Source organism: Protopterus annectens, chromosome 16.part0 (genome assembly GCF_019279795.1).
Source record: "Protopterus annectens isolate FY-2018-M chromosome 16.part0, PAN1.0, whole genome shotgun sequence".
Lineage (NCBI taxonomy): Eukaryota > Metazoa > Chordata > Ceratodontiformes > Protopteridae > Protopterus > Protopterus annectens.
The window spans coordinates 331,944,580-331,965,483 of NC_056750.1; the positions used below are offsets into that span (position 1 = coordinate 331,944,580).

The 20,904-nt window shown below is 42.7% G+C and overlaps 1 protein-coding gene across 1 annotated transcript in view; it reads right to left on the reverse strand.

Moving 5' to 3' along the window:
- Positions 1-20,904, reverse strand: part of SNAPC4 (small nuclear RNA activating complex polypeptide 4) — a 745,673-nt gene that overhangs the window by 415,518 nt on the left and 309,251 nt on the right. Inside the window, exon 9 of the mRNA XM_044058642.1 lies at positions 15,044-15,116. Within this exon, the coding sequence (XP_043914577.1) occupies positions 15,044-15,116 (73 nt within the window). The remainder of the gene's footprint in view (positions 1-15,043; positions 15,117-20,904) is intronic.

Genomic DNA, 20,904 nt, shown 5'->3' on the forward strand with positions numbered 1-20,904 from the left:
CACTGCTTGGATTTCTCGAACCTGGGTTGGAGATAGCTGCTGGGATATTGCTACCCCTTCCACTGAGGTGTCAGCCTGAGTTTCACTGAGGAGATCAGCCCCAGATCTCCCTCAGACTCTTCCTGGAATCCACTGCAAATGCTCAGCACAAGGGCCTCCCTACCATGGTAAGGTTTCATCATGTTAACATGGTACAATTTGTGCTCCTACCATCTGCCTAGCAGTTCCACCATGTAGTTAACATCACTTACCTTTCTTAACACCTTGCAGGGTCCCTCCCAAGCTGCTTGCAGTTTGTTGTGTCTGACAGGAATGAGACCCATTACCTGCTGCCGCACAGCATACTCTCTAGCTTGAGCATTCCTGTCATACCACACCTTTTTCTGTTGCTGAGCTTCTGCCAGGTTCTCCTAGGCCAAGCCCATGAGTTCCCTGAGCCCTGTCCTGGGGTTTAGGATGCATGCCACAACAGACCCCTTGTGAAACTCACACTCACCTTCCCACTCATCTCAAATTAAATCTAGATGTCCCCGCACCCTATGCCCATACAGCAACTCAAAGGGTGAAAACCCTGTGGATTCCTGGGGAACTTCTCTGTAAGCAAACAACAGATGGGGCAAATATTTGTCCCACTCTCTCTTAAACTGATCTGCAAATGCCCGTGGCACAGACTTGATTGTAAAGTTTAACCTCTCAACAAGGCCATTAGTCTGGGGATGGTAGGGGGTGGTCTTCATGTGCTTCACCCCACAGGACTTCCACAGACAAGCCAGCAGGTCTGACATGAAATTGGCACCTCTGTCAGTCAGTATTTCTTTTGGGAAACCTACCCTGCAGAAAATCTCTAACAAAGAATTTTCCACCTTCTCTGACTCACTGGAGGACAAAGCCACCACCTCAGGGCATTGTGTAGCATAATCCACTACCACTAGGATATACTTTTTCCCTGTGGAACTTGGGGTACTCAGAAGACCCACAATATCCTTAGCTACCCTCTGAAATGTCTCCTCAATCACAGGCAAAGACAAAGGAGCTCTCACCTTGTCTCCTGCCTTGTCTACCTTTTGGTACTGCTCACAGGTCTTGCAGTACCCTGTTACATCTCTGGAAATTCCAGGCCACTAGAAGTTCTGCATAATACGCCTCTTTGTACATTTTATGCCCATATGACTTGCAAAGGGAATATCATGGGCTATGGCTAGAAGCGCCAGACAATAGGCTCTAGGCACTACCAACCACTGTACTCTCTCACCTTCTAGCCCTCCCTCAGGAGTCCACTCTCTATATAGTAACCCTTTGTCCCAGTATACAGATTCCCCCTTTCCTTGAGAATCAGGTACTTCCCTAGCTACCTGCCTCAGGCCTTGCAATGTAGCGTTTGAGAGCTGAGCCTGTCTCAACTCTCTCCTTGTAACCCTTCCCAGCTCCCCTTCCACAAGAAGTCTGGCTGGCATCCTCTGACAGTGGTGTCCATCAGCCTGGGTACTACTACTCACCTCTACCTTTGCAGTCACTCTGTCCAAGGGACCATCAGTACCCCCAAGCAGCTGTGGCTCACCTTCAGTCTCACTGCTACAAGGTCGCTGCCTCCCAGAAGTAACCACCTCACCAGTCCTGGTTGCATGTATGGAGTCTGTCTGGGTCTCCCCAGGCTACCAGACTTACCTGCTTGTCTCCAAGCCTGACTATGTATAACTGCACAAGCTGAGGGTACTGCACTATCAAAATCATTCCCTATCAGGACATCTGCAGGTATATCCTCAAACACATCTACTTGCTGGCTTCCTTTTCCACCCTCCCAGTCCAGGTGAACCCTAGCCAAAGGTATTTGTAATGGGATCCCTCCTAAAGCCCTGACTGGAATAGACTGTCCAGGCAAGTAGTGCTCCTCTGTAACCATTGCAGGATTTACAATGTTTAGATCAGAGGCGGTGTCTCTCTTGGCAATGGCCTCTTTGCCATTCACTACAATAGGATATAACCTCTGGTGGTAGTTTGGTACCCTTGTTGTCCCGAGACAACCTACTTTTGGCATTTTGTCTTTCCCACTTACTGGCTCCCTCACCTTTTGTTCCTCACCTTGCCTCTGTGGACACCTGTATGCCACATGGCCGCACTGGATGCATTCAAAACATTTAACCCTAGCTCCTGGATGTGTACCTGGACTAGTGACTTCTCCTGCTACTGGCAGATTCTGTTGGGGCAATCTGGGCTGCCCACCATGGGTTCCTTTAGACCGATGAGCAGTACTGGGGGTCCCTTTCCTGTGCATGGCTATCCTGCTTGCCAGGTATAGGTCTCCCTTCTTCCCCAACTCATCTGAAGTAGCACATTGTCTATCAGCTAACCAGATCCTCATGTCCTCAGGCAAAGTGATAAGGGCTTGTTCCCTCACCAAAAGGTCTGCCAGCCCTTGAAAAGTGGTGACCTGACACCCACTCACCCACCTATGGAAATAAGTGCTCAGTTCAGCTACATATTCACACACACTTTCATCTGCCTTGCATCTACGCTCACAAAACATTTTCCTATATGTTTCAGGTGTTATCTTAATCAACTCTAACAAGTGACTTTTGACAGCAGTATAATCAAAACATGCAACATCAGACATTTTTGACAAAACAGTTACAGCTTTACCATGGAGTAAGGGGGTCAGTAACCGTACCCAGAGCCTTTGGTCAACACTATACTGTTTGCATACCCTCCCAAACATATGAATGAAACTATCAAAATTATTTCCCTCTTTAAACTGTGGAAGAAATTTACTGAGCGTTTGTGCTTCTGGGGTCCAGTTACTCCCTTCCCCCGTTACCTCCATGACTCTGGTGATGCGTCAGCATTTCCCTCTCATGCTTCCTCTGCCGCTCCTTTTCCTCAGCTTCCAGGCATAGCAGTTCCTCATTCTCCTCAGCCTGTAGACTCCTCAGTCTCTCAGCTGCTTCTATCTCCAAATGCCTGGCCTCCAACTCAAGTCTCTTTAGCTCCAGATGGATTTTTAAGTCCTCTGCAGAAAGGTTGAGCTGTCCATTCTCTGAGGGTATTATATCTCCACTGCCAGTCTGATTGTCCACCTGGATGCTGTTTTCAGATGCAGCTGTGATCAAGGCTGCAATCAGGTCTGCCTTAGTCAGGTTTCTATGCACCAGTCCACTAGCCTGGCACATCTCCGCCAGCTGGCTTCTTGTCAGCTTTCCATACTCCTTTGCTGACATGCTGCCTGCTCACCCTGACTAACTAACAAAAGAAATAAAATAATTGTGATCTGAACTCTAAGTATTCACTGTGTGGCTGATTTAGAATACAAAACACCTTCAGAGCTCACTGTACACAATCTACAGGAATTCACTCTACCCAAATCACTACAAGTAAATTAGTATCTGCCAACCAATTAATATGTGGTGTGGATAACCCACCACTACCAAACAATTAATATGTGATGCCAGTGCCCTGGCCCAGCAATCAAGGACCCTCGATCCTCACCAATAACACCAGTGAGGGGCGTCTCACATAGGAGGAAAGGATAACCAATACATACAGTAAAGTGCAATTTCCCTTAAGAGCACACAGAGATCACAGTCAGTCCGGGGCTGGTCGCTCCCCTGCTCTCCAGGTCCCCAGTAAGACTCCCCACTGGCACAGCTATAGGGTTCAGATCTCAGCCTAGTGGGCAAGCTAAAACCTCCAGCACCCTCTCTGTCCAACCAGTGCTTCGTGTCCCTGCCCAAGTAGCTGACATGCTGACACACACACACACACACACACACACACACACACACACACACACACACTCTGTGAGAAGAGTTTATACAACCACACCGACACTCCTAGGGAAGGCTGGCACAGGTTCTCCAGCTGTGCTCCTTTTTCCCAGACTATACGGTAGTACCAGCTGCCACCACCCACTAATATTCATCAGCTGCTCAAAGGCCCTTAAAAGGGTGTCCAATTATTACTGTGCAATATTATTATCCAACTGGTAGTATAACTAAACAGTCAAGGCTTATAAGAGTGACTTGGCACAGGATCACTATATACATGTAATGTACTCTTAGAGCTTAACTTATCTCTACACAAAACAGCCACAGTTGAAAGGTTTTAAATTATTTAATAATAAATGATAAAAATACAAGACAATACTTTTTACTACACAGTGCTATTCAAGAGGTCAGAGACCACAGAGAAATACTTAAAATAATTTAGTAGTACAGTTCTGATATCACAGAAAAACACAGTATAAGCTTTCTAGTTTATAGCGATTTCTAAGAGAAAACACAAATCTAAGATAAACTTACATATAAAGCAAGACAGTGCTGGTGAGTTGGATGGTCAAGACAAAAATGCTTAATGCTCTCTGATTCTCTCTGTTTTTAAAATCACATTGCTGGTTCACATTACATCATTCTTCACACTTCCCTGGGTTCCCAGGCTAAAAGAAATTACATTTACATTCTTCACCTCTGGGCAGAAACCAGAGCAATAAAGGGCATTTATGCATGCAAATTCTGGCCATTAACTCTGGCCTTAAAACAACAGGCAGGATGCCTCACTCTAGATTATTGGCTCAGAGTTTTAACATCAAAAAGTCACAACCTGCTTTACCTGGTCAGTAGAGTGCACTGTTACATTATTTTCCAGTTCCACATGTAACACTATTTTTACCATTTAAAACAACAGCCTGTGGTTTACATTAATATTTACAGATGACAGAATTATCTCCAAAATTCTATCTGGCTAGGCTGGCAGCCTTCACCCATCTTCGCCCAATCTTCACAACCATCTCAAGAAGCTCTGGCATGAAAAACTAGAGATGCTGCTATAGCTCTTGCTGAATGTGCCTTTATGGTTCCAGGTGGGTGGAGTCCTCTTCTGTTGTAAACAAATGTGATACAGTCCTTAAGCCATTTCACCAGGGTAACTTTAGATACTGGACTACCTAAAGATACTGAAGAAAAGGCAATAAATAACTGGATGGATTTTCTAATATACTATGTTTTGTAAAGGTAGAAACATAATTGTCTTTGCACATCTAGTAAGTGTAGACAGTCATCATCATCTTTCGGCTGTTCCCGTTAGGGGTCACCACAGCGGCTCATCTGTTTCCATTTCTTCCTGTCCTCTGCATCGTGCTCTTTCACACCAACTGCCTTCATGTCCTCCCTCACCACATCCATAAACCTTATCTTAGTCCTTCCTCTTTTCCTCTTACCTGGCAGCTCCATCCTTAGCATCCTTTTCCCAATATACCCAGCATCCCTCCTCAGCACATGTCCAAACCAACGCAATCTCACCTCTCTTGCTTTGTCTCCAAACTGTCCAACCTGAGCTGACCCTCTAATATACTGATTCCTAATCCTCTCCATCCTAGTCACACCCAGTGCAAATCTTAACATCTTTAACTCTGCCACATCCAGCTCTGACTCCTGCCTTTTCGTTAATGCCACTGTCTCCAACACATATAACATAGCTGGTCTCACTACCCTCTTTGTAGACCTTCCCTTTCACTCTTACTGGTACCCTTCTGTCACAAATCACTCCTGACACTCTTCTCCACCCATTCCACCCTGCCTGCACGCTCTTCTTCACCTCTCTTCCACACTCACCATTACTCTGAACTGTTGATCCCAAGTACTTAAACTCATTCACCTTTACAAACTCGACTCCCTGCATCCTCACCATTCCTCTACCCTCCCTCTCATTTACACACATATATTCTGTTTTAGCCCTGCTGACCTTCATTCCTCTCCTCTCTAAAGCATATCTCCACCTGTCCAGAGTCTCCTCAACCTGGTCCCTACTCTCACTACATATCACAATGTCATCTGCAAACATCATAGTCCACGGGGCCTCCTGTCAAATCTCATCTGTCAACCTGTCCATCACCACTGCAAATAAGAAAGGGCTCAGAGCTGATCCTTGATGTAATCCCACCTCCACCTTAAACGTATCTGTCACTCCCACCGCAGTCCTCACCAATGTCACACTACCCTTGTACATATCCTATACCACTCTTACATACTTCTCTGCCGCTCCCGACTTCCTCATACAATACCACAACTCCTTTCTAGGCAACCTGTCATATGCCTTCTCTAAGTCCACAAAGACACAATGCAACTCCTTCTGACCTTCTCTGTATTTCTCCAACAACACTCTCAGAACAAATATTGCATATGTAGTGCTCTTTCCTGGCATGAAACCATACTGCTGATCACTAATAATCACCTCCCTTCTTAACCTAGCTTCCACTACTCTTTCCCATAACTTCAAGCTGTGACTGATCAATTTTATCCCTCTTTAGTTACTGTAGCTCTGCACATCACCCTTATTTGTAAAGATAGGTACCAAAACACTTTCTCCACTCCTCAGGCATCCTCTGACTTTCCAAAATTTAATTAAACAATCTGGTTAAAAAATTCCACTGCCATTTCTTCTAAGCACCTCCATGCTTCCACTGGTACGTCATCTGGGCCAACAGCCTTTCCATTCTTCATCCTCTTCATAGCTGTCCTTACTTCCTCCTTGCTAATCTGCTTCACTTCCTGATTCACTATCCCCACATCATCCAACCTTCTCTCTCTCATTCTCTTCATTCATCAGCCCTTCAAAGTACTCTTTCCATCTACTCAACACACTCTCCTCACTTGTGAGTACATTTCCCTCACTGTCCTTTATCATCCTTACCTGCTGCACATCTTTCCCAGCTCTGTCCCTCTGTCTAGCCAATCGGCACAGGTCCTTTTCTCCCTCTTTAGTGTCCAATCTCTCATACAACTCTCCATATGCCTTATCCTTAGCCTTCACCACCTCTCTCTTCATCATGCGCCTCATCTCCTTATATTCATGTCTACTTTCTTCATCTCTTTGACAATCCCACTTCTTTTTCGCCAGCCTCTTCCTCTGTATACTCTCCTGTACTTCCTCATTCCACCACCATGTCTCCTTGTCCTCCTTCCTCTGTCCAGATGTCACACCAAGCACCTTCCTAGCAGTCTCCCTTACTAGCTCTGCTGTAGTTACCCAGCTATTTGGTAACTCTTCATTGCCTCCCAGTGCCTGTCTTAACTATTCCCTGAACTCCACCTCACAATCACCCTTTTTTTTAACTTCCACCATTTAATCCTTGGCACTGCTTTCACACTCCTCCTCCTCTTCTTGATCACCAACGTCATCCTACAGACCACCATTCTATGCTGCTTAACTACACTTTCCCCAGTCACCACTTTACAGTCTCCAATCTCCTTCAGGCTGACCCTCCTACATAGGATATAATCCACCTGTGTGCATCTTCCTCCACTCTTGTACGTCACCCTATGCTCCTCCCTCTTCTTAAAATACGTATTCACCAAAGCCATGTCCATCCTTTTCGCAAAATCCACAATCATCTGACCTTCTGCATTCCTCTCCTTAACACCATACCTACCCATCACATCCTCATCCCCTCGGTTCACTTCACCAACATGCCCATTGAAGTCCGCTCCAATCACTTGTCTCTCACCCTTTGGTACACTCACCACCACTTCATTCAACTCACTCCAAAATTTTTCTTTCTCATCCATCGCACACCCAACTTGTGGAGCATATGCACTAACAACATTCATCAGTACACCATCAATTTCCAGCTTCATAAACATCACTCTATCAGACACTCTCTTCATCTCCAAAACACTCTTGGCATACTCTTCCATTAGGATAACCCCTACCCCATTTCTTGTCCCATCCACACCATGATAGAACAATTTGAACCCGTCTCCTATACACTTGGCCTTACTTCCCTTCCATCTGGTCTCTTGCACGCACAATATATCAACCTTCCTTCTCTCTATCATATCAGCTAGCTCTCTCTCTATACCAGTCATACTGCCGACATTCAAAGTTCCTACCCGCAGTACTATACTCCTAACCTTCCTCCTCTCTTCCTGCCTTCGGGAATGCCTTCCCCGTAGACAGTGTTCTCCTTTATTAGAAAAATTGGGAAAAAAGTCTGAGAGATGTAAAGCCTGACTGAAGTTTGACTCGGAAACAACCTTTGGTAAAAAGGAAGGATTTGTCCGGAGGGAGACCCTGTCCTTATGAAATATCAAATAGGGGGGTTTGCAGGACAAGGCCTGTATTTCTGATATTCTCCTGGCAGAAGGTTTTCCAGGAAAAGTATTTTAAGTCACACGTTTCTAACTGTTCAAAAGGAGGAGAAGTAATACACTGCAGTACCAAATTCAAATCCCATAGGGCAGAGGGTTCTTTATATGGAGGTCTGAGCATTAAGTTTCTTTTCAAAAAGGCTTTACAGAGTTTATGTGACAGAAGTGATGAACCACTGAAGCCAATATGAAAGTTACAAATCACAGCCAGATGCATCAGAATCGTACAGGCTGATGAGTCAAACTCATAGAGTAAGGCTAAGAAGTCTAAAAACTTTACCAACAGGTGCTGAATATGGGCAAGATTACAGTCTAGCAATCACTTAGTAAACGTTAGTCACTTGTTATGGTACAAGTTTCTAGTTGAAGGTTTGTGGTGGGCTAGAATGATGCGTTGTACTGGGGAAGTGAGGGAAGAATGCCTGGCAATCATGGGAACTGGAAAATCCATGCAGTGAGCTTGAGATGTCGTAGATTCAGATGAACTATTCCCTAAGTTGGGACAATAGGTGTGGAGCTGGGTCCAGTATCCAGTATTTCTGAAGCAGATGAGGCCATGGGAAGGGAAACCAGACTTGTCGAGGCCAGAACAGGGCAATGAGAATTATTCTGTTCTTTGACCTGCTGGCTTTCTTTAGAAACTGACATAGTGGAATCGGTGGAAAGGCATAAAATAGACTTGGGGGCCAATCATGAAGGACAGCTTCTCTGGGTGGCTCCCAGAGGGGGGGGGATTAGGGCAAAGTAACTGCTGCACTTGTTCAGACGGGACGTGAACAGGTTGCAGCAAGGTTAGCCCCAGTGATGGAAAATCTTGTCAGCCACCACTGGATTGAGAAACCACTCATGAGGCATGAGGATGGTTCTGCACAATTTGCCCACAATCACATTGGAGCTCCCCAGAATGTGCACTGCTATCAGAAAGCAGTTGGAAGAAATCGCCCATTGCCAAACTCTGAGTGCTTCTCGGCAAAAAAGGTAGGAACTGGTTCCCCCTTGCTTGTTGATGTACGAGACTACTGACATATTGTCTATATTGCAAATGTTCCCATTGGGAGGGTGTGTTGAAATGCCTACAATGCTAAGAGCACCAACCTCATCTCTAGGACATTGATATGCAAGCTGGCCTCTAGCTGGAACCAAGTGCCTTGGACTGTCTTTCCCCAGATAATGTCACCCCCCCCTCCCTATCTGGGATGTGTCCATGGTCGCTATGGCTTGGGGTTGAGGAGGGGGGGGGGGTCTACTTCATAACACTGAAATTTCATAACGTTGAATTTCATAACTCTAAGACCCAAACATCTAAATCCCAAAACACTGAAAACTCAGAACACTGAAAGTGTGCTTCATAACATTGAAAACTACAATGCATACATAACATCCTCTCCACCTATAACAACACCTGACTAACAAACACACTACTACGTTTCTGGGGTTCCTATTACATTATCAAATTGCTGAAACTTCAAAACAGTAATTTAATCGAAGTTTCAGCAATTCGAACTAAAAAAAAAAAAAGAAAAAAAAATGTCAACAGTTAAATAACTGCTGTAAGCAGGGGGGCAAGCCCCCTGCACCCCCCACACCTCCCGCTCTTTAAATATACCAACTCATAGATTGCACTACAGTGCAGTAAAGGGATATATTCCCTTTCTGCACTATAGTACAATCTAAGAGTTGCTATATTTAAAGAGCGGGGGTTGTGGGGAGTGCAGTGGAGCTTGCCTCCCTTCTTACAACAGTTTATTTATGGGGTTTTTTTTTTTTTTTTTTGGTTTTTTTTTTTATGTATTTGAAATTATGAAACATCGAACATACAAGTTCGATCTTGTAGTGTTCAATGTTTCATGCTTTCGATAACGTAATAGGAACCCATGTTTCTGCAGGGGGGCAAGCCCCCTGCACACCCCTGTAAATTAAATATACCAAATTCAAGATTGCACTACAATGAAAAAAGTTACTAACCTCACCATATACTGAGATTAGGAAATTAACTTTTTTCCACTGTAGTGCGATCTTGGAGTTGATGTATTTAATTTACGGGGGGGGGGGGGGTGTCCCCATGCAGAAACATAGTAGAAAGTGTGTTTGTTAGTTAGGTGGTGTTGTAGGTGAAGGGGATCTTATTTACTTATGCAATGTAGTTTTCAATCTTATGAAGCACACTTTCAATGTTCTGAGTTTTCAATGTTTTTGGTTTTCAGTGTTTTGAATTTTCGATGTTATGGTCTCAATGTTATGAAATTCAACATTATGAAATTTCAATGTTATGAAGTAGACCCGAGGAGTGACAAAGGGACAGCCTGATAATATCTCACCGGCGTGAAGAAACCAACTTAGATCTTCCTTGCAACGACTGGTGATCAAAATCAGATGGGACGTTGGTTGATTCGGTAAGGACCACTGGGAAGCCAGAAGCCATTGAAGAATTCGCAAGTGATATCTGGCAAGGCGAACTAGAGTGACAGAGGCTGCCATTGATCCTACAGCCTATAGAATGAGTCTTGCTGCTACTTTCTTGCTTAGAATGATCTGGGTCCCTTGTGATCTGATCCTTTGGAGCCTTTCTAGTGGAAGTGATGCAAAGCCGGTGACTGTGTCAAGCATAGCTCCAATGAATTCCAGTTGTTGTGATGGTTCTAGATGGGATTCTTCATAGTTTATAGTGATTCCTAACCTACAGCAAAAAAGAAGAGTGTAATCTCATGTCTTTAGGAGATGATGCCCAGTGGGAGTAATAAGGAGCCAGTCGTCTAAGTATGGAAATACTCAGAATCCTGGCAGTCTGAGATGGGCTGCTACCACTGCCATACATTTAGTGAACACCCTGGGGGGCTGTGGTGAGACTAAAGGGCAGTGCTCTGAACTGATAGTGACTGGCTCCCAGCCAGAAGTGTAATAATCTTCTGGACCGCTTGTCCATTTTTATGTGGTTAATATGCATCCTGAAGATCTGTTGAGCACATCCAAATGTCTTTTTCCACACACAGAAGAATGGACTAAACCCAGACAATCCGGAATTTGGTTCATTGAACTAATTCATTCAACTGACTATGTTCCAAAGTCCCCTGTTTTCTTTGGCACTAAAAAGAATCTTGAGTAAATTCTGGATCCTCTCTGGTCTGGTGGGACTGCTCGGATGACTCTGTCGAGCAGTTTTTAAAATTCTAAGACTGCTGCTTCCCTGTGACTGGGTGGAATGTCCGGGATTCTTCTTGGTCTTTTTGGTTCTTCTGAAAGGGGGATGTTGTAACCTCTGGTAATGAGCTTCTGCAACCATTTGTCTGTCGTTAATTCTAGCCAGGCAGACTGGTGCAGGGATAACCGTCCCCCCACTATCTCCAGAGGAAGGCAATCTGGCCTCCTCTCAGGAGCGCTGATAGGAGTTACCTGGGAAACAGTCTCTGGACCCCTGATTCTACACGCTATTCCTGCCTCTTGAACAGCATCTTCCATTGCTACTCCCCCCTCTGCCTCAGGAGAAGTCATTGCCAAGCGAGTTCTGCAAAGGTCCTTGGGTCTTTCTGAACCACAACCTACCACTTCTCTGATTCTTATAACAAGGCCACTGAGAAGTGGAAAAGCATACGGCCATGGCAGAAAGGGTCTTCCCATCTTTCTAACATCTGGCTAGAGTCTCTTTAACTTTGGGGCCAAACACGGATGAACCGTCAAACAGAGCACCGATGAAAGAAGACATAAATGGCTCCATGAACTCACAAAAGCATATCCAGGTGTCTCCTGATGGCTACACCTGAAACCATTGCTCTTGTCATCCTTCAGCAGTATGAGCAATGAGCCTTATGGAATAACTGGAGATTGATTCTAGGGTGGCGAGCTGAGAAGCAACTTTGTCTTGAACTCCTTCAGCTACTGCTCCTGAAAGAGTATCTACTAGAAGCTCTTCAATCAGATCTCTGAAGCCAGGTAAAATGTGCCATACAGTTCAAGGACCTGATAGCGAAGTTCAATGAAGCATATACGTACTTCCCAAATCTATCCATCATCCTAGACTCACTGTTAGGAGGATTGATAGTAGGACTTTCATCAGCAAGCTACTTTTTAATGGCTGCAGCAACCACCATGGTGTCAACAGGAATAGCTTTGGCCCAATGTTGCGCATCTATAGTGGCAGAGAGATTTCGGTCAGGCCTCTTCGGGATCAGCTCTATAGTGTTAGGTATCTTCCAGGCCTGCTGAACAATCAACTCAAGATCATCAGTGGATGGAGAAATCCAAGAGGTAGAGGGCTGGGCACAAAAAGCCTCTAGGTATACTGATTCCTCTGAGGAAAGTTGAACAGTAGTCCAGCCACCCCTCTGCTTAAAGATTTCTCGGATGTCCCCAAAGGAAACATCTTCAGGGGTGACTTAGGGGAACCTTCCCCTTCATTGAAATCAGTATCTTCTGTGAAGAACTCTTCAGGGGAGTCCAAGTGCTTCCTCAAACTTTTTCTTCTAAGGTACCTCTTTGGTGGGGTGCTCCAGAGAGGTTGCCAAAGATGACATAACCTGAGAGAGCTAGTCATGAGACTTTTGTGCCTTCTGTCCCAGGGCAGAGACTGGCAGAAGCTCCGGTCAAAGGGATGGACACTATATTTGGTCTGACTGGGAAGGCATAGACTGTTTGGCTGCAATGGACAAGGCCCTCTCCACAGCCTGGAAGGCAGGTCTCCCCATACAGGGAAGGAAGCCTGGAACCACAATAGACTCCTTTGGAACCGTGGTCCCATCATGCACCGAGGAGGTCTGCCCCGACTAAGAAGCCAGGGCCAAGCTTACATATACCAATGCATTGAGGGGAATCAAAGTCAAACTCTGCCCCCCCAGAATAGACAATGAAGCCCCGACACCAGGAGGTCTCTGATTCCAAGGAACTGGCAGAACTCCGGGTAACTATCGGTGTCAGAGAATGAGCTCTACCCACACCAAAACAGTCAAAGCAGGAAAGGTCACCACCAGGGTCTCCAAAATCTCAGCAGGAGTTGGAGGACTATAGATGGGGGTAGAAGAAGGCAAGGTTCTAGAGCTAACAAGGCTAGGAACCACAGACGGAGGTAATCCCCTCGCCGTCAGGAGTTGGTCCACCAGTCTCATAATATCTGACTCTGACAGACTCTTGGTGGACCGAACCAAGGAGGCAGACTGAGACCTTGGTGGCAGTCTCTCCAAAAAAGGGCAGGGTGGATGATCCTCAAATGGATCTATTGCGGGGGGGGGGGTAGGTAGTATGAGGTAAAACTATTACCTAAGGGTCCTTCAGTACTGAAAGATCCACTGGTACCAAAGGCAGAGTTGTCAGCACTAATGCTGGAACTGAAGAGGTTGGTGCTGACAGCACTGGGGGATGAGAATCTTGGCCCACCTGTGTCAAGGAGACTGTCGGCACAGTGGGAGACTTGGTCAATTCAGAAGGCAGTTCCGAGGGAACTGTTGGAACTGTGCAACTCTGCTTTTTTGGTCTAGAGAAAGAGGTTGACAAACAGGAGGAACTGGCTTCTGTCTTTGGACCAGATATTGCCTCTTCAAATTCAGAGGTAAGAAAGCCTTTCAATATTAACTTATTCGTGCGCTCTGTCAGGGTTCTGGAACTGAACCCATGACAGATTGCACAGTCTTCCTGCAGATGGACCACACCAAAACAATACACACACACAGTGTGTGTCCATCTGAATTAGGCATTTTTCTACCACACCTTTGGCACCTCTTGAAGCCAGAGGTACCTTTAGAGGGTTTGCCAGCCATATGACAAAAGTAAAATGACCTTATACACAGATACTCACTGACACACACACACACACACACACACACACACACACACACACTTTAGAATAAGGAAAGATTTTTTTAAAGCATCAGAAAAAGGGAAAAAGGAAAACTACCAATGATGGTATAATATGTTACCCAAAGGTAAAAGGGGAAAATGTACCAACAATGTCACTTGAGACTACCAAACGGTAAATGAGAGAAGTAAACACACTTACGCACACACAGAAGGATATCGAGAGGAATAGGGTAGTATAGAAAGAGACAAAAGACAAAATTTAGAGATTGGATAATAAGAAAAATCTGACTTACAGTTTGAAATAAAGCTAAAGCTTGAGAGACTGGATTGAATGCATCTGGCACTACGAAGTGGGAAATGACATCTGGCGTAATTTGGTGAGGAGCATTGTAGGTAGAGCTTAGCTTGAGAGTTTTTGGAAGGTGCGAGCTGAAATAACAGCTGAGTTGGTTCAGAGGATCGTAACAGAGCCCACTATCAAGAATTATGTGAAGATTGACATCAGATTTTATGCTAAGCAGCATAGAGATTTTTGGCCAGTTCTACCTACTTTCACAGGCCTTTGTACAGATTTTTGATGTTTCCAGATTGACAGGTATGATGACAAACTAGATATGAAATCTGAAAATGATTTTCAACACAGATGTTTTTCCTGTTACTAAATAACAATACTCGGCAAGGATCATGATCAGCTCTTCTCTCAGCTAGACACTTGCACACGGTCAGTCTCTTACTGTCAACAGCAGTAAGTCCAACACACAGAAGCACTGACACTGACTGACAACAAACAAGGTGAGCTGCTGCCTGATCAATCAGTCCAGTCTAGTGATCCATTTGCATCCACGTTAGATAGAGGTAGCACTGGAGTACACAGTCAAGGAAGGTAATACTACTGCAGTCCACAGCAGAAAAAAGACAATGGTAACTTCATTTTATGTCTTTCACAGCAATTTTAAAAAATGTATGTACAAAAGTAAATAAGTAAATAATTAACATAAAAAGTATGTCTTGGCATGTATAAAATATGCCTAACTAATCTATTTTCATATTACTACTTAAAGAAACCACTCAGGTTCTGCTTCTTCATTTTAAACTAGTCACATTTTGATTTTTTTTGTACTTACATCAATATTAGCGACCTTGTCCCAGTCGTGCTCATAAAATCTGTCTCCAAGCAAATCATCTGCTGGAAGATGGCTATTAACAAGAAATCAATAGATGAATACCTGACTTATGACACCAACATAAAAATATTGTTAGTGTGAGAGTGTGTGTGAGTGTGTGAGAGTGTGTGAGAGTGTGAGTGTGAGAGTGTGTGTGAGTGTGAGAGTGTGAGTGTTAGTGTGAGAGTGTGTGTGAGTGTGAGAGTGTGTGTGAGCGTGTGAGTGTGAGTGTGAGTGTGAGTATGAGTGTGAGTGTGAGTGTGTGTATGAGTGTGAGTGTGAGTGTGTGTATGAGTGTGAGTGTGAGTGTGTGTATGAGTGTGAGTGTGAGTGTGTGTGTGTGTGTGTGTGTGTGTGTGTGTGTGTGTGTGTGTGTGTGTGTGTGTGTGTGTGTGTGTGTGTTGATAAAGTTAAGGCAGTCAAAGCAGGTGTGTATGTTGATAAAGTTAAGGCAGTCAAAGCAGTCACAATTCTACACCACTTTATATTAAACAAATTCCGGTAATGTCTAGTGCATGTGGTCAACAAAAACTGATGGAATACACAGATTGCTGTAAAAGGTAGTTTAACTTTTCATATCTGCTGTAAACTAGAGTTTCTCTATTGTCCATATTCACCTTCCTCTCATAACTGTACCATATAGTCCTGAAGCCACAACTATATTTTCCCCAAATCCCCTATAGAAAGCCTACTCTATTGGGGTACACCAGTTACATGGAAAGTCCTTCTGTATTCTACTCACTGTCCTACTATCTTTTTTCAGTCAGTTTTCTGTAAATCAAATACAAGATACAATAGCACAAAAAACACGTTTATATACATTTATACTTATGACTAACAAGACAAAGATAAACTCCAACATCTTTGAAGTCCTGTATCATTTTGGTAAGACTATTAAAAGTGCACACGGTGCTAAACTGTACATGCATCTCCCAACTCTCATAGAATTAGTTTGGTTTACAAAGATATGCAAATTATTTTAATGTGCTCGGTCATACTTAAGTTTAAAATGTTCCTACAAACTGTCCTCATCAATACCTCTGGTGAAGTTTTTGCCAAGCTTTGTATGACTGGAGTAAAAGCAATGAAAAATGAAGTTGCTTAATGGCAAGCTCATAACATGTAAATAGAACAGATAAGGGCTAAGCAATCGGCCCTGTATTACCCACCTGTGTTAAGGAATTCCATTTGTTTATCATTTTATATGCAGTACACCATGATAATCTGGTAGTTAGCACATAAGATGCAAGCACCATACTCCAAAAAATCTGAGTTGTCATATAAGGACATACTCATCTGTACAGGAAAATTCCCTTGACTCCTGAGATTTTGTTACGTTAAATGCTGGACATAAAAATGACAAACTACGCTACACCTCTGACTTAGTACATGATCTGTAAGTGCACTAAAACGTATACTGGTACAATAAGAAAATTTCAAAAATGCAATTTTATGGACCCTACTTCCACAATGTACCTCTGTGATTACTACATCTTCAGGCAGTTATATCCACAAATACAAAAACTACTACTGACAATGCCCTTACATCTTGTTTCCATTCTGTGATAAGTTATTTTGAAATCTTTGCTTAAAAAAAAATAACTTTTTAATCCATTGGTGGCATTCAGAGGAAGGGTTCCTATTAAATGATCGAAGACGCATTCTTTTGAATGTGTCTTGATCGAACATGACAGCACAAAAAGGCAAAATAGTGAAACGGCATATAAGCAAATTCTTTCCCTGGGTAAGAAATCACTTGGCCACTTCCGTTACTTTGCCATTTTCGTGACTGCAGTGCGATCTTGGAGTTAGTATATTTAAGTACGGGGGTGTGGGGGGTGAAGCCCCCCAGTTTATGTAATGTTTTACAATTTTTTTTTTTTTTTTTTGTGGAACAGCGATTTTTTTTCCCTTGGGGAAAAAAAAAACGCTGTTCTAAGCATTCGAGATTGTAAGCTTTCGTTTACATGGGTTCGATAAATCGTTTGCTTTTTTAAGCATTCAATGATTTAATATAGACCCCAGAGGAATGGCACTGTTGTTCTGGCTGTTCTGGCTCCAGTTTAAAGATGCACAGTTCAGTAGCCAATTACACTTCTGTTTTTAAAGTACGTGCTTCCAATTAGGTATGGTAACCACTGTGATAAGTAGCCCCCCCCCCTGAAAAGAATGCTTTCTACATTTAGAAGAAATGTGACAGGACTATTATTTCAGCTTATAGAAGTTGTCAAGAATTATCAAGCGAAGCTAGGAACATTGTTAGATCCACAGCCTGGAACTTGAAACTGTCTTCCAGCACTGAGTATACTGTGTGTATAGTGACAGCATGTGCGGCCATTCCTGATTTTGCAGAATGTTTTCAATATGGCCTCACTTTTTTTTGTCTGTTCCTTATAGAATGTGTGGTTCTCTGGCAAACCATTGGTGGTTTGCACTATATATTGTGCCTATTACTTTTGTATTTATTCATTCATTCATTCATTTAATCACAAGACATCTGAGGCTTACATAGTCAATGAAGTCACTGCAACTAGTAGGCATGTGCATGTGTGTAGCAGGAGGTGAATAACAGGTTGAACTGTATGTATCTGTCAGCACTGAGCTAAAATATAATACTGTGCCCGTTATTTTACACACACACATACATACATTATATATATATATATATATATATATATATATATATATATATATATATATATATATATATTATAAACAACAGTGGATGAATGACTACTAAAGATAGATGCTGTACCGAAGAAACAAAATATACCAATAAAAACAGCACTATCACCATGGAAACTATCATAAAAAGTAGAACCTCAACAGCCAAATAAAATATAAGCACTTTTGGGTGTTGATTCACCCTTCTTCAGATCTAAATCATTCATAAAAAATAGTCCATTTAAAAAAAGAGACTCCACCACTCATTGCCTTAGTAGTAGTCTCTCAATATACAAGATATTTTACATCTAGCCAATCAATGTTCTTAAAAAGGTGTATATCCCTTTGACTTAGGATTTGTGAGCTACGTGTTCTACAAAATCAACTGATTCACCAAAACACTTCATTCAAGAGGGCTCAACCAATCATCGTCTTCATGACATTCTATATCTTTTAAAAGAGTGGCTTTAGAATGACACAATTTCTGGGTACAGCCAAGTGATATCCCTTAAAACGGCCTATGCCTCTTTAGGGCTGGCTCCAATGGAATACTTGTATTAAGTCCCGGATATATATTCACTTGTTCTCCAAGCAGAATGGGTTGGAGATGTTCAAGCAGAGATATATATCCGGAACTTAATACAAGTATTCCACTGAATCCAGCCCTAGGGTTGCCACCTTTTGTAATGGTGGAAACCGAAGTAAAGCCACACCCCCTCACATCACCAGTAACCCCACCCATCCCACCCCTCTCCCATCCACACATCCCACCCATTTCGTGGTCATGATGACAACAGCTGGTGGGAAACACCCCCTTTTTCCATTCCTGCTGCCTGCTTTAGGCTGATTTACTATGCTTTTTTGTAAAAAAGCATAGTAAATCAGCCAATTTACAAACTCCGATAGTCTGTTTCCTTTTTGAAACAGAATACCAGAGTTTGTACATTGTTTTCCGGACTACCAGAGAATCAGTTTGATTTCCGGATAGTCCAGAAAAAAAATGGAGAGGTGGCAACCCTATCCAGCCCTGAAGAGGCGTTGGCCATTTTAAGGGATATGGGACAAGTCAGACAGATGCAGGGAAAGGAAAAAGAGTAAAACATGTGAGCACTTTAATGGTAATAGCTTAAAATAGTATCTGAGGTAATAGCAGTTGTGTAATCTCCATGTTAGCTTGATTTTGTGTATCTGTGGTGTGAAAAATGCATCATGATATTTTCAAGGACTACTAAGGACGGCTGGCAGAGCTTCTGGAAAATATATTTTCATATTTTTGTCTTATATTATATAGGGATGGTGGTATAAAAATGGCAAAAAAAGAGGTGGGTACCTCGCACACATCCTGAGCTATATAGCTTTGTTTGTCCTGCACTAAGTGCTAACAGTATTTGCAAAATTAATGGTAATATCTCAAGAAGGGAAGCAAAAGTATTCCAGTGCATGACATCTTCTGGAAGCCAATTTCAAATAATAACATGGTTAGGTAACATATACAAACCCTGTGGCTTCAAAGACCTTAAAAAGTTATGGAGAATGACATACTTTGTCATCTTTTTTCCAGTAAAGTATTAGTGGACTTGTCAGCAAAAAAGCAGTATTCACCCATGTACACAACCAATGATAATGATATCAAAAGGATGTGTGCGGTATATACATATCCGAGTAATAAAACGTTGCTTTTTTCCACCATAGTTATGTATTAGGGTTTCCACCTTTCACTTTGGCAAAAAATGGAGCAAAACCACACCCCTTGAACCTCCCACAGACCTGTTTCAATATGATCATTTCTCTACCTACTCTGCCCACTTTTCTGCCCATTTCTGACATCAAGAAGTCAGTCATTAGAAGGCAGAATGCCTCCTTTTGTTTCTGTTTTTATCAAGTCTCAGACTTCCGCCCATCATATTACTGACACTTTTCATAAAAAAGGTTGCATTTTTAGTAAAATACTGGCATTTCTACAGTGCTTTCCAGACTACCAGACTATCATTTTGATTTCTGGATAGCCCAGAAAAAATTGGACAGGTAGCAACTCTATTATGAATACTAGCAATAACTTAAAAAAGCTAGCAAGGTGGTAAAAGCTGGCATAATTTAAGTACAGAGTAAAACCATCACTGTGGCTTGTAAAAATCTTAAGCAATCAACATAATTTTTTATTAATGCAATTATAAATGTTAGCTATATTTGCATATTAGAATTAAATATTGCAAAGGTTGTGTGGCCTATAGGTGAAAAAAAATACTGTCATCTTATACTCAACGTTAAAGTACATAATTTAGCTACTCACAGTTGCCATCTAATATGCACAGTTTTGCAGATTAATATTGCTGTGCTGAAATATTGTGAAAATTCGAAGGGCAGCACAGTGGTGCAGAGGATAGCACTGTCATCTCACAGCAAAAGGTTCCCCAATTCGATTCTCAGCTGGGGTGTCCTCTGTGCGGAGTCTGCATGTCCTCCTGTGTTCACCTGGGATTCCTCTGGGTGCTCCGGTTTCCTCCCACACTTCAAAGACATGCAGTTGGTGGACTGGACACACTAAATTTGCCATACGTGTGAGTGTGAGTCTGTAATGTGGAAGAACTACCACTGCAAAGCCTGGTGGTGTAAACCCTGGCTCTAGATGATTGTCACTGTTGAAGTGACACTCTGACCCCATGTGCAAAAATGGGAAAAAGGGGTTGTGGATGGATAGATGCATAAAATTTGTGTTGAGTGTGCAATATCACAAAATAGCAGAGTGCTACACAGTCAAATCATACATTGATGGAAAGCTATTGTACAGAAAAATAGTTTACTCAATCATTTATAAAGTCTATCATACACGTTTACATAAATATAATGCTTTGTTTGACCATAATAATAATACATTTTATCAAGTAAAAAATATATTAAATTTCCCAATATGTAGCCCAAAGTCCAGTGAAAAACGCTCAGTTTGCATTTTTTAACTTGTACCATTTATGACATGCTGCAAATCATAAAAAGTGCACCCTTAATAGACGAGTTGGGGAAAAATTCCTCAGGAAGCAAGTAATTTCCTGCTTTAACAGACCTCAGGAAGCAAGGGAGATTCATTTACCTCCTGTTGCTCAGTATGGAATTAATTAATTATTTTTTTTATCCTTTATCGTGATTCCCTAAGCTTCCATTTG